This window comes from Daucus carota, chromosome 3 (genome assembly GCF_001625215.2).
Source record: "Daucus carota subsp. sativus chromosome 3, DH1 v3.0, whole genome shotgun sequence".
Classification (NCBI taxonomy): domain Eukaryota; kingdom Viridiplantae; phylum Streptophyta; class Magnoliopsida; order Apiales; family Apiaceae; genus Daucus; species Daucus carota.
Genome location: NC_030383.2, coordinates 48,623,326 through 48,638,640, shown reverse-complemented (window position 1 = coordinate 48,638,640; position 15,315 = coordinate 48,623,326). Strand labels below are relative to the sequence as shown.

The window sequence follows — 15,315 nt, the reverse complement described above, 5'->3', positions numbered from 1 at the left end:
GATATTTAGCAATTTTGACAAGCACCAACAGTACTCCTGAACAAATCCCATGCTTCATACTTTTTTCCTTCTTGTTTTTTTTTTAGCTAAATGCTTCATCTCTTTTTTACCATCACCCAATGGAATGTCCAAAAGTTTCTAATGTATTGAATGATCTAACTTTGCAGCTGAACCCTTTTCACTTTGTTACAGTAGTCACATAAATTCCAAGATTTTAACTCTGTTAATCTGTGCCATCTTTTAACCTGAAGACTTTTAATTTATCTATTCTGTTTTCAACTTCTGTTCTATCTGTGCTTTTTTTATGATAATCTCTAGTATATGTGAGATGGTGCAGGTTTCTGTATTCTAAATATGAACTGAACTTGTCAAAAAATAAAATAAAAATGAACTGACCTGTATTTGGTTAAGATGTTTTTCCTTTTAGTAGTTAAATTTACTGAACACAGTCGTGCTGGTGCTGGTTCCGAGTTTGGTTAAGATGCTTATGCTCTATTTTGGTTAAAATGTTTTTCCCAGATTCTTCATCACTCTCCTAGATTTCTTCAACCTCTTTCTGCCACTTCAATACGCAATCTTCAATGGTTTTACCATCAGCTCTTTCTACAACAGTTTTCTTGGACACCCTGACTCCAGAATGTTATGTTCTTAATTTCAGAATTAAGAAAATTTAAAACTGAATTATTAGTTAAACAGTATGGAAAGCTCAAACAAGACATTGGATACTTAACTAGGATAAAGATTGAATATTTGGTTATTGATAACTAAAGAGCTATGAAAACTTTAGTAGGAGCTAAATGTAAGAAATGCAGATTGTGTATTGCTACTATATATTAAGCAAATCATACTGGATCAGAATATTATATCAAAGTAGAATCTTTGCTTATTTATTTAGGCTAATAATAATGGGTGGACATATTCTCAGTTTACCAAAAGCAACACTGACACACTCGAACAATAATCTCACACTTTAAACATTGTAGGACAGACTGGTACTGCCGAAAACTTCACACAACAAAAAAAAAAACAAAGAGAGAGAGAGAGAGAGAACTGAGGTAGCATATGGTAGGTTCTCTTTTATTTTACTTGCCAAGGCACTCTGTGTAGAAAGTAGTATAGATATTTGTTGTAGGAGACCCTGTTGCTTCTAGTGGGGTAGGAAAATGGAATTCTCATCATGGCAACAGAGGAAAGTGCTATACTTCTCCATATGTTGGAGGCACTCAGGGCATGTCATGCCATCTGGGATTCTTCCAGCAGTGGTCAAGAACTCGAATCTGCAACATGGCGGGTTTGCAACATGAAGCTTGTCATGATATTCTTTGAATGACACATCAAAGCCTCTAAGTGGAACATTTTCTTTCCATGAATCAAATTCTAGGAATGCGCTCAAGACAGTTTGAGCATGCCCACTAGTCACAATATATGAGCCTTTGCATAACATAGCCCAACTTCCACTCTTGTCGTAACTCAGCAGTTTCTTGATTTCTTGCATTAATGGATCAAGATGGTCATCTGTTTTCTTCACTTGGATCTTTGAAAACAACATGCTCTCCATTCTTGCCCAGAAGAACCAAATCATTGTGGGGTCTTGCCAGCAGTAGCTAAGCTTCTCCACTGTGATTGTTGACATTGCCCTCCTGACCATTTCCCTCTTTGTGCTCTTTCCCACGTAGGCCATCTCTAGCTGAACTCCAGCAGCTTGTGCCACAGCCCGCGCTGTGTTTGTGAATCTTCTGATCCATTCAATGTCCTCCCCTCCGTACAGAATAATGAACTTTCCGTCTCTTATCTATAACCAGGCAAATGTGATCAATTAGCCAAAAGTTTGAAAGTACGAATAAGAATACTAGAAGTGATTTAAATTAAGTCAAAGCTCACCCAGTCATTGTAGATGATTGGATCCATGCCACTGACAAGCAATTCAAGCCTCCAAGTCTCATCCCTCCAAAGAGCCTGTTCTCTGGAGCTAGTAAAAGGAAATGCAGTAGTCCCCCATATCCACATCATATGAATGGCATTAGGGCTCAATTCCTTTCCTTGGGGATCAAGAACAACCAATATAGGCTTCTTCCTGAAGTGCCACCTCTCCTTTATAAACCTAACAACTGCCTGATCAATAATTGATGGATGGTACACAGAGTACCATGGCATAGTTGATGTTAGCTCATCAAAACGCTTCTGCATAGGATCGGTCCAGTGCTGCTTAAAAATCGCAGAAGAGTTTTGAGGATCCACCATATTTCTTGATGAGAGCAGAGAAATTGACTTTGAAGTACTTGACTGCAGGCTGTGATCTTCTGGCTGAGTACTAGTATGCTTTTGCATTGGCAATGTCTCAGTGGTGGTTCCATATGGTCCAGTTGTGGTTCCGTAGTGCCCAGGGGTGGTTCCATAGTGGACGACATGAGAAAGATCCACGACTGGAATCCAGACTAACTCATACAGGCTCTCCATTCTTGTTCCATGCATACGGGATTCACTATATATCTGTTCAAGAATGGAGAGCTCATCTGGGGAAATGTCTAGGCCTGATATCAGTAGTAAGACATTCTTCCTCCTAAGAACGTCTAGGTGAACCTGTATGCATGTGTACATGTTTTCCATATGTTTAAAGTCAAGTTATGTATTGTTACATTATAATTAGTCAAGGTATATACAGGTATATTTGATCCGTAATTTGTTTTTTGCATTCTTACCCTTCTCTTAGAAGAACCTTCAACCAGTGGCTGTATATCATCCCTTGGGTAAATCAGAGCCCTGAGAACTTTCATATTGTCAATGTGAGTCACATCGAACAAATGCCTCAATGACTCGTAGGCTGCAGCTCTCATCTTCTCATCTAAAAACACCAAAACATTAATTATATACACCTATTCATCGCCATATGGACCAGGTCACAAATTAAACAGAGTGTTGATTTATATATATATTGCATCTAGTAATATCATATATAAAAAACCTATGTGTCGGTAGCAGTTGTCTAAATTCCTCTTAAGATGCTCATGCATCTGCTTGATCCTCTGAGCAAGTGTGGACAGTTCCCACGACAGCTCTGTCATTGATATCGTGTTCCTGATGAATTAAACATTAAGACAATGATTAGAAAGATACAACGTGCTTTCTAACAGTATGTTATACATTTAGCGCAGAAATCTAGTGATCAAGTCAAATGTACTGTAAACATACTCATGGCCCATGCTAGTCAGGTAACTAATGGTGGTTGCACAAGCAATGACACTCCTGATGCTCCAGTATACAGCGGTGGGGATAATTTCAATGGCAGTGGAAAATGGAGGCACATCCTTCGCAATATACATGCTTGGTAATTCCTCCAAAGCAATAATTGCTCTTGTTAAATCAATGACCGAACTGAGGAGACTGTTAACTGCATCAAACCGATGTTTAAGTGACCCTGAGTGCTCCATGATAAGCGGAACCTGCTTGAGGAGGGCCATTGATCTTGCAAGTTGATTAGATGAGTAAAGCTGAGCAAGCAGCCAAAATTCTCCATAGCTAAATGCAAATGCTGCTAGTGTTAGTACTAGTTTTGCATCCCACGGGTAATTTGATACCATGTGCAGGACGGAAACTGTTGTCCCATGTCCGTCTGAGCCACTCAAACACTTGATTGATATCTGGAAACATGAAATTTTCTTGCTTGAGAATTGAGGATCAAATGACATCGTCACATCTATGGCTATATTGATAAGGTATACAGAGAATTTAATAACTTGTTCATGATGTTCTAGCAATTGCTGATGTGTATGTTAGTACATTGTGAAAGGAAATGTATACTAACCTCGCAGGAAAGTCGATCAATTATGTGGGACAGAGCTTCAACCATGGTAACCACATCAGTCTGGTGCGTCGTGTCATCCATATGGACCTCCTGCATGGGATTGTAACATAAATTAAACCATCTTAAACATATCCTTGGTTACTTGGCAGTGTGTGTGTGTGTAAAATAAGAATAGTAGCTGCAGTATAGAACATTACATGTGAATTAGTAGCATCAAGAGGACTGCTCATGTGAGTGAAGGACAAAATATCCTCAACAATATGGAGTAGTGGCTTGACATTAATCACTCTGCCATCAGGGGTATGAGTGCTGTATATTTGCCTCATCATCACATTGTCATCCGCAGACATGAACATGTTACGGTCACCTTTGATCAGATTTTGCAGATTGAACATAGGATTCATAGGCTGCCTACCTGCCAAAGCATTCCCAACTGGCTGCATGGTGTTTGTCATAAGATTACCAGGATGAAAATTAGCCACAGCATTCCCTGGATACATATTGGTCGTCGTGTTCATTGGATACATATTAGTCATTGTGTTCGTCGGATACATAGTAACACCAGCATTGCCAGTGCGCTGCTGCTGCTGCAGTTGTTGTTGCTGCTGCTGCTGCAGTTGTTGTTGTTGTTGCTGCTGCTGCTGCTGCTGTAGTTGTTGCTGCTGCTGCTGTTCCTGCTGCATATTGGCCATAGTATTAGCGGCTGACTGCAAATTGGCCATAGTATTTCCCTGCTGCATCGTATTGCTTGGCTGCTGGACAGAGGACATAGGATTCAACGGCTGTAAAGCAGATGCATTTGTGGCCGCAGGGGGTGGCACCAACTGTTTGATGTTGCTCATTGTGTTCTAATCAGTTGAACTAGCAAATATTGATTAAATTGCGAGTTCTTGATACTACAAGGAAGGTGAGTGCTAGATATATATACTACATTAAAGTGATACATAGGTGTGGAATAAAGGCGAGGATACCTACCTTGTAATCAAAATTAAATAATGTCCAACGTTAATATGAAGCCTGCCTTTGTTGTGGTCACGCTATATTCCCCCTCAGTACCTTCTATCCTTTCTTCTTTACTCAACTTTCGGAAGATAAGGAACTGCAAAAAGACAGAAGTAGCCAGTAAGCTTGTTTAGTAACCTATTTATCCAGAACAAAGTACCTGTTGCAGGGTTCTAAAAGTTCTGGCTACCAGAACACGCGATTTGTCATCATATATTCAACTGATGCATATATTTAAGTGTCCACAGTGCCGGTCCAGGACTTGATAAACGAGGGGCTTAACTACTATTAGAAAAAAAATCTCAAATTTTAACAGTTCTTGATGACAAATATAAGGTCGTACATATCATAAACTCCGCAATCTTACTCTGAGGTCTGGCAAAAATGAAAAGTGATAGATTCACCAGATTGCGGTACTGGTAATATCCGGTAAAAATGCTGCAAATAAAGGAAAAATTAACTTGACAGTGATGCTGATAGACTGGAGTCATCAGTATATCCTCCAACGTGTTTCAAGTCTCAGCAATTTTATTCGAAAGTGAGGATTCTTATGTTGCTTTAAGTTATTATATTTGCGTGCCAAAGATAGTCTAGCATTGTTCTGATTCTTCTAAAGTGAGTTAAAAACAACAAAACACATTTGAAGGAAGATATCATGTCTGTTACTCATTCCTTTCTTCCTCTTTATAGATGCTTTCGTCTGCTTTATATTTACCTAAAATGTTAACTATGAATATAGAGAACTATCGGTCACAGTAGCTGCATATCTCATTGATCTTACGATGATGGTGTTTGAGATACCTTAATCGTAACATATGAGTACTCATTTCAAGACATGTACATTCATGTCCATATAAAGAGAGTGTTTGAGGGTGTTGGTATCACGATCCGAAAAAAAATCCGAATACTATTTATTAACGCTGCATCTTGTAGCGCTTGAGATATTCATATAGCGTTTCACTCGGGTTAAAACAACAAAACGCTACACGATTATTCTTCCCAAATTCAAAAAAATTATATTATCCGGCGTTAGTAACTGGAATCGAAAACACTATATTATCCTCGTATTTGGAATCATATTTCACAACTCTGTTATGTTATCCGTGGACATTACTTCTCGATTTTGTGAGATCTTTGATCATCTTTGACCATTACTTCTCACTTTTCTTGAATAGAACTCTAGAAAATATATTCTAGGAAAGTATTTTTCGTGTTTTTCTGATTTTATAGAAAATATTCTCCAAATTTTCATGTGCTTGTTTGCATTTGATTGATTTTTTGGAAATTAAAATATTTTCCAAGAAAGGAAATTTTCCATATAAAAATTAAAAAGTGATAAAAATTTCAGGAAAATGACTTTCTCTTTTGAAGGGAATTCTTTGTCCAAAATTGTTTCTCATTATTTTCATAATTTTTTTCGTGAAAGAAATAGAACAAAAAATTATTTATTTTTGAGAAGTTATTCACTTTTCTCAAGAAACTTTTTTTCATCGTAAATTTATTTATTAAGAATTTTCAAATTTCTCATTAATTCCCCTGAGAGTTTTCTCGAGAAATTTTTGGAAAACTTTTCTCAAAAATTTAACAGGATTATTTTTTTGGAAAATGTTTCTCGAGAAATTTTTTCAGAAATTTCTCGAGAATTTGTCGTGAAAATGACTCCCAAATGCATATCTATCCATGATAAAGGGAAGAAAAATAAAATTGAGAATGGTCAAAGCACGAAAAAAGGAAAATTTTGCAACTCCTACACCTCTAAAATTGCCTTCTCTTCAGATAAAAAATACAAAATAGAAAAAAAGGAAAGGAAAAAAGAAAGAAAGAAAGAAAACGACTTAATGTACCCCGGCCAAGCACATTTCATTTGATCTGCCAAAAGAATCAACTCAAGCTAACTAGAATCGCCGTGGGCGTTCTTCTGCAACATTCACCCGGATTGCTCTTCCATCGATACTCTACATTGCAAATGACATGTGACAATGATTAGATATATTATTATTTAAGTGTATTATCTGGTTTACAGCTAAAGACTTGATATCAATGTCTAAATAGTAAATATTTACAATTTACAAGTTCGTTACCTGTTCCCTATCAGCTTGTGTCTGTGTAAGAGATACATATAACTTTTTTAAACTCTTTTCAGAAAATTCTCTTTAGCAATGTATGGAGTATTTACCTTTCCATCAAGAGCTGCAATGGCATCATTCAGTTCCGTCTCGCTAGCCATTGTTACAAATCCAAATCCACGTGAACGACCAGTTTCTCGATCAGAAACAACTCGGGCATCAACAACCTTACCATGTTCGCTAAAAAGCTGCTCCAGACGGCCACTATCCACATCCCATGGCAGGTTGCCAACATATATTCTGTTAGAAGATTCAAACATTCTGGCAGGTCTTTCAGGAGGAGAACCTCTAGGAGCAGCCTTGTTTACAGTCAAAAACCTTCCATTTAAATCCTGCAACAGATTGTTGGCTATCAGTAATCAAAACCCAATAGTCTTCATCTTATAATTAAAATATATAAAGAAGAATTTGAAATACATGTTGGAGCTGGTACTAGTAACATATGAAAGACACAGTTATGTTAAGACACAGGAACATTTTCAAATTGGAAGTGTTGAAGCAAGATTCTGGAAGCACATCAAATACTCCCTCCATCCCATTTTCATTCACTTACATTATATAAGCCAATAATTACCAAAAAGTTGTATTGTTTTTCAAATATATTAACATAATTATGGGCAATAGTTTTGAGAGACAAGCAGAATAGGAAAAAATGAGGGGGACGGAGGGAGATTAAGTTGCTCACAAGAGTTCTCAAATTTCACCTCAGAATTAACTATATAATATCCATTCTTTATAGCAAATTCAATGAACTAGCATATTCACCCACTTCCTCATCTGCCAGCAGTACACATTGTACTTCTATTAATTTATTTTTGGAGTGCATAAATTATTTTGACAAAATAATGTAAATCTTTAATCATTGTTAAAGAAAAAAGTTGGAGGATAAATCATTTGGATGAATATATATTGTAACTGTATGTATTTGCACCTCAAAATGATAAACACAGACATAATACTGTATGTATTTATTATTTAAATACAAGCTTTCTATTTTTGAAAGAGGATGGTGTATAGTATATATTGCAAGAATAACAATACAAGTATCAGCTTCCTAATGCAAGAATAATTACTTGCATATAGGACCTATGACACAGGTTTGCACTTACTATTTAAAATACCCAAAAGCTAAATGTTTCCCAGTTTCTCATAATAATCATTTACACACAAAACAAATTAATATATACTTCCGCTTCAATGGTAAGGGAGTGAGTTTGCAAGTAAGCAGATAGAACAAAATTACTTGTAAGCTGTTGCACGTATCAATTTCATTTATGTAACATAATATTATAATCAGAAAAGTCATGTAGGGAAAACTAATAAGATGAGCAGGTAGCTAATATTAAAAAATAAATGTGAAAACTTGCGCACATGAAAACTGTATAACTTTAGGCATCTTCCGTGGCACATAACACAGACATTGGGGTGTTACTTCTTCACTATTTTGGTGTAAATGAATCACTATTCACTAATACTTAAATCATATTAGTTCCCACTAATTACTTTGGTGCAAGTTAGAAACCAAATATAGGTTCTTCAAAAGCCCAAATATATCTTGTGCCAGTTAATAGAAACAATTTTTCATTTTTAATTATTCTTAAATTACCCTACTTATGAATAACTGCTACACAACAATAACATATTAGTGTGACTGGTTGGAGTCTTCCTTGCGAGATTTAAAAGACGCTAATTAAGTATTGGATATTTGGATTTGAAACAGAGGTAACAAGTCCAGTAATAAAACATATTGCAAGTTAAATTTTAGCGAGTGCAAATTTATCAAACTGTCACAGCTTCCATCCAAAAACCTTTTTCAATAATGATGAAAAATCGTTAAGGATTAAAAATAGGTTAAAAAAGAAAACTATCATGAAAAACACTTACATATTGACTGAACATCTCCACAGCCTTCTCAGCTTCTTCTACGGTATGCATTGTCACAAACCCGAATCCTCGACTTTGGTCAGTTTGCCTATTGTAGATTACCTAGCACACACAAACACATTTCAATCACTTTAGTTAGTGTGCAGTAACATCAATACAAAAATGTAATTCAAACTTTAAAATAATAATAAAAAAAACCATAATTTTATATGGACTATTGTGCCATATCTTACTGACAAATAACAATCATATTCAAAACCACTGCCTTTTTCTCTTTTTTTTCTCTAAGACAACCATAGTAATGTAGTAATGTAGTAATGTGGACGCAACACAGCTCTACACAATTAAGCAACCAAAAATTATAACTTGCAGTCTTGTAATACTAAAAATTCATTATTTAGGATTACTGATTGTATTATATTCTCCTGCTCTATTAATGGATTCATGTCCCAATACAAGTTCAACCCTAACACTTATTAGCAACACTATCATATACAAGCCCATTTCACACCCATCAATTTAATATAATCCATTTTTCTAACATTAAATAGCTTAAATTACCTCACATCCATCACAACAACATGAAAACTACAACATCGTAAACCAATTTAACAAAAAAAAAATCATGAATGAGCCACACCAGCTACTTAAATTTCAAAACTTTCATATATATTATACCCTGAACATCGAATTAAAAAGAACACACCCAAGAAAGCAAGAAAGTTGTTACCTCAGCAATATCAACAACACCAGCCTGTCCAAAAAGAGCAGCCAGCTGCTCACTATCACAATCATAAGGCAAATTACCCACAAAGACCTTAGCTTCCTCAGGTGGCTCCTCATAAGAATCCTCCTCCACTTCACCTTCAACATCTTCAACCACCACTTCTTCTTCTTCTATCACTCCCACATCTTCAGTAATTACATCAATTCCAGACTCAACCCCATCAATAGGCCCACTTTCTTGGGCCCAATCTGAGGTCTGTGCAACAAATGGCACCAGAACAGACCCAGAAATCTTGGGTTTAAGAGAGACCCATGAAGAAGATAAGTGAGTGAATGCGATGGGCTTGGAGGGTAAGGAGAGAAGTGAAGATTTGAATGGGGAAGATAAGGAAGAACAAGAAGTGGGTATTGATAAAGCAAGGGACTTGATGAGAGATGAAGTAGCTGTAGTCGCAGAAGTCATTTTTTTTGTGAAAGGGGTTTTGGTTTCGGAGAGAAAGAGATGGATAGGATAAGAGGAGAGGTCAGGGAATTGCCCATTTATATATTCATTTATATTTTTTTACCGCAGTAAAATTGCTACATTCATGAAATCAGTCCTCTCTAAATTGACTCCGGCATAGCCTTATTTTCACCGTGAAAAATGAAATAATGAATTCCCTAGTCATTCGAAATTAGGCATTTGGTTTTTTATATAAATGAAGATTTTTGAAAATAGAAAACAAAAACCAAACGTTCCCCGTATATGTTTAGTACTCTTCAAAAATGGTGCTCCGGCTCTTTAGCTAACTGATGGTAATAATAATAATAATATTAATATATTCTGTTATGATATATCTTTTTATATGTTCAATGTTTTTAAGCATTGGACGGGATTTGTCTTACACTTTTTAACCGCCAGACGAGATTATTTTATCTCATTCAACGGTTAATAAGTAATTGACATATTAAACTTTTATTATAATCATGATTATTAAATATTAATCAAACGGTCCATCATAAATCATGAGCCAGTTAAAACTTCCCTAACAGTTGTCAGGAACCAAACATATGCTAATATTTTCATTGATAAATAAAAATTTGAAATCAATTATTAGAAAGTCACCAGAGAAAATAAAATAGTGAAGAATCAAAGCAGGAAAATTTAGTAGAAAGTACAATAATACTGCTCCGAAAAATGTCGCAAAAAGATTCACGAGTAGTTTGATTATTTACACGGTGATTAGAGATGATAACCAAAATTTAAAATTTCGATTTGAGTGTTGATATGAAATAATTTCGATTTACTTTTTGATTAGAACTTAGAAGAATTGAGAAATTTAGGTTTGAAATATTTTCATTACATGATAAACAAGGACTTGAAAATAATTTGAAATTGGGAACACTAGAATTTGGATCTGAATGAGCAGAATTATTTGGATTCATTTGTAGAGTGATGGATTGTGAAATGAGTAAAAAAGGTGAATATTTATGCGGCTGTTATTTTATAACAAAAATGACAATATTTATATCATAGTAATTATAACGACTATGTTACAAAAAAAGCAGTCTAGTTCCATTGTCGATAAAATTATTATGTGAATGAATAATTTATTTAGTACTAACTTAGCATTATATTAATAAAAAATAAAATAAAAAATTGTTATAAAAGGATACAATTAACATTCAGATTGAGGATCCCCTGCCGCTGGGGCTGCTCTCTATTTCACTCTTGGGCCTTGTAGGAAAATTGATGCTCTGAAGCAGTTGCGGAACCATAGGGGGCTAAGGGATGCTAGAGTTCCCCTAACTTCGAAAAAATAGTGCATATTTTTTTTCCAGCCCCTGCTGAATTATCTATGTCAATATAATTCAGGGCACTTAAAACGTGTCCAGGAGATACCTTATAACATGTCCTAAGTCATAATTTAGAATATTTGATGAAAAATGTTGATCCAACAATGTCGATACCTTATATCATTAGGAGAACCTCTTCCGACCTTATCTATAAGGCACCTCTCTATCCTTACTCTATACTATATTTTCTAATAAATTCTTTTACATACTCTCTTTTTCTCTCTACTTTGGACTTGCTCTTAGTCCAAAGAGAGATTAACAAATACTCCATTCATCCCAATTTAGATGAGATTTTTACTCATTTCACACATACTAAAGAGTATCAAAAGATTGTTCTTTTTTCTATCTCTGCCCATATTTATTGTGTTGACTTTCTATAACATTAGCTAGATGGTATGTTGGAAATGATAAATAAGAAAGGGTAAGAATGGAAGATTGTTGATAAATGTGCATTGAAAAGAAAGAGACTTAACTATTTCGAAATAAAAAATTTTCTCAAAAGGATCATCTAATTTGGTATGGAGAGAGTACATTCAAAAAGATACACTCATAAGTCATACGCACTCACTTATCCCCTAACTCAACATCTCACTACTATAATGTTGTGTTTGGTTGGGATGAATGATTCCGGAAGGAATGAAATGAAAAATGAAATATCTTTTGGACAATTGTTAAGAAATTTCATTCTTTCCAGCTCCATTCCATTCCTTACATCATGTGCTAAATATCATACCTTCAATTTGAGATGGAATGCTTCATTCTCTCATATCCTCAATTTCTTCTCAAATTTCATCATAGCAATTTTGCACTCTCTCAAAAAAATTTCAAAACTTTCTTCCTATCTCTATTAGTTTCAAGTATTTCTAGTAATTCCATTCCATTCTCCCCAACTAAACACAACATGAATTCATTCGGCCGCGAACCCGCGACAACCTACTCAGCTGCGCTTTCGAATTTGAGCCCCCGAGGATTTAGTCCTGGTTCCGTCACTGCTCTGAAGATACAAATTTACAAAGACATTTTTAAGAAGAAAAGAGAACAAGTATTAGTCATAGATAGGTTTGAAATTTTTGTAAGCAATAACTGCATAGAAAGGGTCTGATCCAGACATCAATCCCAGCAACCCCATTATCCAACTCAACGGTGATTTCTCTTCCTGAATGCCGCCTCCGGTGCCCGGTAATTTCCTTATGGTTTCCGGCTGAGTGAACCCTTCTACACATTGGAAGTATTGTGTAACCAGTTGCACTCTACTATATGCAGTCCCCTCTCTCCATGCACTAATTGCTTTTTCATAAAACAATCTGTTACTAAAACTCACTATAAACACCCCTCCTGGCCTTAGTATCCTGCATACCTCTGCAAATACCTGCCAATCACCTTATGCATATTAAACTTAACCACCAAATCTGACAGTATAAACAGTAAAGTTCACAAAATTAGAATGTGAAATGCACACGTGGACGACAAGAGATAAATCCTTACCACTTGAACTATCTCATGGTCTGACAAAATTTTACTTAGTTTACCTTTGGACAGACATAAATTAATTAAACCCTGTGAGTGTGGATCAATCTCAAAATTATTGATTGAATATGACGTATGTAGATAATTGGATTATCTGACAAGGGTAATTCTACGTAACTAAAAATTTTCCCAAATTTTTTTACCAGACAAGTGGAAAATTGTGATTGGATGATTGATGTATATATATAAGGAGGTCTCATTATTATTGGAGTCAATGCAGCCAATCAGACGCCGACACATCATTTGGGAAAAAAAAATGGGTTAATTTTTTGGGTACCTAGTCTAGGTTAATTGTTTATCAAGATTATATGCAAAATATATGTTCAGAAAGCAATGAACTGACCTTCTCAGGCTGCTGAAGATATTGGACACTAACAGTACACAGAACAGCATCAAAACTGCAACTCTCCAGTTCAAAATCTTGATCTTGATTCAGGTCTTTCACAAAGAAATAATCAAGCCTTGGATTCCTGGCAAGCTCCTGTGCATTAAGCCCATGTCCCACAACTCTTTTATACTGTATATCTTCTGGCAAGTGACTAATCCATGAGCTCATGAGATCAAAAATCTCTGTATCAGGCCTCAACTTTTCTCTATAAACACTTGTCAATGTAGAAATAAACTTGTCATCAACATGAGTCACAAATCTGGGGTAATCATAGAATTGTTTATCGGGTCGAATATCGAGTTTGGTTCTTCCCTCTTGGCTAAGAACAAGCCGCTTGATCTTAGCTTTCTTGTTATCTTGATCTTTGATGCTGTTACAAGTTACTGTTCCAAAGGAAAGTTTCTTGGTTTCTGATGAAACATGAAAGAGTTGGCAATTTAGAGTAGATGATGATAAGTGCTGCCATGGCTTTGAGTTTGGTTGAATGGTAATCATCAGCCTCTGGTCTATGATTTTTAAGCAGAGGATTTTGTTAGTAGAATATTTTTATAAAATAAGGCAGCTAAAGGAGCACAATAGATAAGGTTTTCAATAGAGCCAACGAGATTACGAGAATAGTAAACCAACCAAATTATTTGTACTGGCTTATTGAAATTCTTTATTGGAGAATTTTAGAGCTCCATTTTTTCTACAAAAATTATTGACTTGATTTAAATTTTATATTTACTAAGCAGGGGACCCGTGCAAAACACAGTGTTAAATGATTTTTTTAATATTTACTTAAAATTTGACGAACTAATCTTTTATTATAATATCTTAGTGGGCTTAATGTATCAAGTTGGTCACTGAACTCAAAACGGTATCAAAATGGTCACTGAAGTGGCCATAAATATCAAACAAGTATCTTTAAACATAAGTTCAAACAGTAAAAATATTATTTACAAAGTTTTACACATTATTTTTGAATGTTACTGAAACCAAGTAAAAGGTTATGACTTCTAGTAATTATGATAATATATTTATATTTTATCAAGTTTATTTATTATTTATATTTTATTATATAATTATTTTCTTTGTTTTAATTAAAAATAAATAATAAATAAATTTGATAAAATCTAAATATATTATCATAAATATTTGAAGTCATAACCTTTTACTTGGTTTTGGTACCATTCAAAAAAATGTGTAAAACTTTATAAATAATATTTTTACTGTTTGAACTTATATTTCAAGGTACTTGTTTGATATTTATGGCCACTTCAGTGACCATCTTGATACCGTTTTGAGTTCAGTGACCAATTTGATACATTAAACCCACTTGAGTGACCAACTTGATAATTAACCCTCTTAGTATATAACACTGTTAACTAATCACAAATTATTGAAGACCAATCACAAATAATCTCTAGATTTTAGACCAAAATACAGTTTTTCCTCTTTTTTTTGAATAATATAATTTATAAACTTACAAATGAGTATATTCTCAATCACTTGAAATAATTAGCCGTAATTTGTTGTTTCTTTCTTATCGTAAAGATTTTCTTCCAATTTGCACAAGGAGTACTTTGCTGTTTCTTTCCTATCATAAAGATTTTCTTCCAATTCGCGCAAGTAGTACCAGAAAGATTAAGGAGCCGTTTGGCTGAGCTTAAAAGGAGAAACTTATTACTTAAATAAAGAAGTGGATTAGAATTGAGAAATTGGTCTCGACTTATAAGCTGCCAAAAGTGTTTGGATAGCGTGACTTATAAATTTTTAAGTGTTTAGATAACTTAACTTATAAGTTAGTATTGGTTTGTTAATTTTGTAATATAATAATAGTATTTGTTTCTTTTAAAAAATAAATTATAATTATAAAAATCTTTTATTATTAATACATTATATTTTACAAGTACAATAATTTACAGAAATAAGAGTACCTACAAATTCCTATTTCTCATGTATATGACAGACATGCATATGTGTTACGGGAAATATTATTTCCAGAGCTCATTTTTTATTTCCAGAGCAACCAAGCATCAAAA

At 34.7% G+C, this 15,315-nt stretch overlaps 3 protein-coding genes across 3 annotated transcripts; all 3 read right to left on the bottom strand.

Moving 5' to 3' along the window:
- Positions 1 to 833: 833 nt before the first annotated feature.
- Positions 834 to 4,697, bottom strand: LOC108210925 (protein SIEVE ELEMENT OCCLUSION B). The gene is made up of 7 exons (XM_017382388.2): positions 4,000 to 4,697; positions 3,803 to 3,892; positions 3,190 to 3,638; positions 2,963 to 3,075; positions 2,700 to 2,842; positions 1,882 to 2,580; positions 834 to 1,792 (listed from the first exon to the last, which is right to left on the bottom strand). Exons 1-7 carry the CDS (start codon positions 4,642 to 4,644, stop codon positions 1,148 to 1,150), a joined length of 2,784 nt encoding a protein of 927 aa, XP_017237877.1. The 5' UTR covers positions 4,645 to 4,697; the 3' UTR covers positions 834 to 1,147.
- A 1,791-nt stretch (positions 4,698 to 6,488) lies between these two features.
- On the bottom strand, positions 6,489 to 10,072 carry LOC108210717 (28 kDa ribonucleoprotein, chloroplastic). The gene is made up of 4 exons (XM_017382107.2): positions 9,545 to 10,072; positions 8,815 to 8,916; positions 6,981 to 7,262; positions 6,489 to 6,759 (listed from the first exon to the last, which is right to left on the bottom strand). The coding sequence occupies exons 1-4, from the start codon at positions 10,001 to 10,003 to the stop codon at positions 6,700 to 6,702; spliced, it is 903 nt and encodes a 300-aa protein (XP_017237596.1). The 5' UTR covers positions 10,004 to 10,072; the 3' UTR covers positions 6,489 to 6,699.
- Positions 10,073 to 11,851: 1,779 nt separating this feature from the next.
- Positions 11,852 to 13,898, bottom strand: LOC108211456 (uncharacterized). Its single transcript, XM_017383061.2, has 2 exons — positions 13,247 to 13,898; positions 11,852 to 12,745 (listed from the first exon to the last, which is right to left on the bottom strand). The coding sequence occupies exons 1-2, from the start codon at positions 13,784 to 13,786 to the stop codon at positions 12,422 to 12,424; spliced, it is 864 nt and encodes a 287-aa protein (XP_017238550.1). The 5' UTR covers positions 13,787 to 13,898; the 3' UTR covers positions 11,852 to 12,421.
- Positions 13,899 to 15,315: the final 1,417 nt, after the last annotated feature.

Coding starts and splice junctions, on each gene's coding strand:
- LOC108210925 (XM_017382388.2), bottom strand. CDS start 4,644: ATGAGCAACATCAAACAGTTGGTGCCACCCCCTGCGGCCACAAATGCA. Junction 3,639..3,802: donor TTGATCGACTTTCCTGCGAG/GTTAGTATACAT, acceptor TCATGTTTCCAG/ATATCAATCAAGTGTTTGAG. Junction 2,581..2,699: donor AAGGTTCTTCTAAGAGAAGG/GTAAGAATGCAA, acceptor ACATGCATACAG/GTTCACCTAGACGTTCTTAG.
- LOC108211456 (XM_017383061.2), bottom strand. CDS start 13,786: ATGATTACCATTCAACCAAACTCAAAGCCATGGCAGCACTTATCATCA. Junction 12,746..13,246: donor ATCTTCAGCAGCCTGAGAAG/GTCAGTTCATTG, acceptor GGTGATTGGCAG/GTATTTGCAGAGGTATGCAG.
- LOC108210717 (XM_017382107.2), bottom strand. CDS start 10,003: ATGACTTCTGCGACTACAGCTACTTCATCTCTCATCAAGTCCCTTGCT. Junction 8,917..9,544: donor GTGTTGTTGATATTGCTGAG/GTAACAACTTTC, acceptor TGTGTGTGCTAG/GTAATCTACAATAGGCAAAC. Junction 6,760..6,980: donor TTGCAGCTCTTGATGGAAAG/GTAAATACTCCA, acceptor TTTGCAATGTAG/AGTATCGATGGAAGAGCAAT.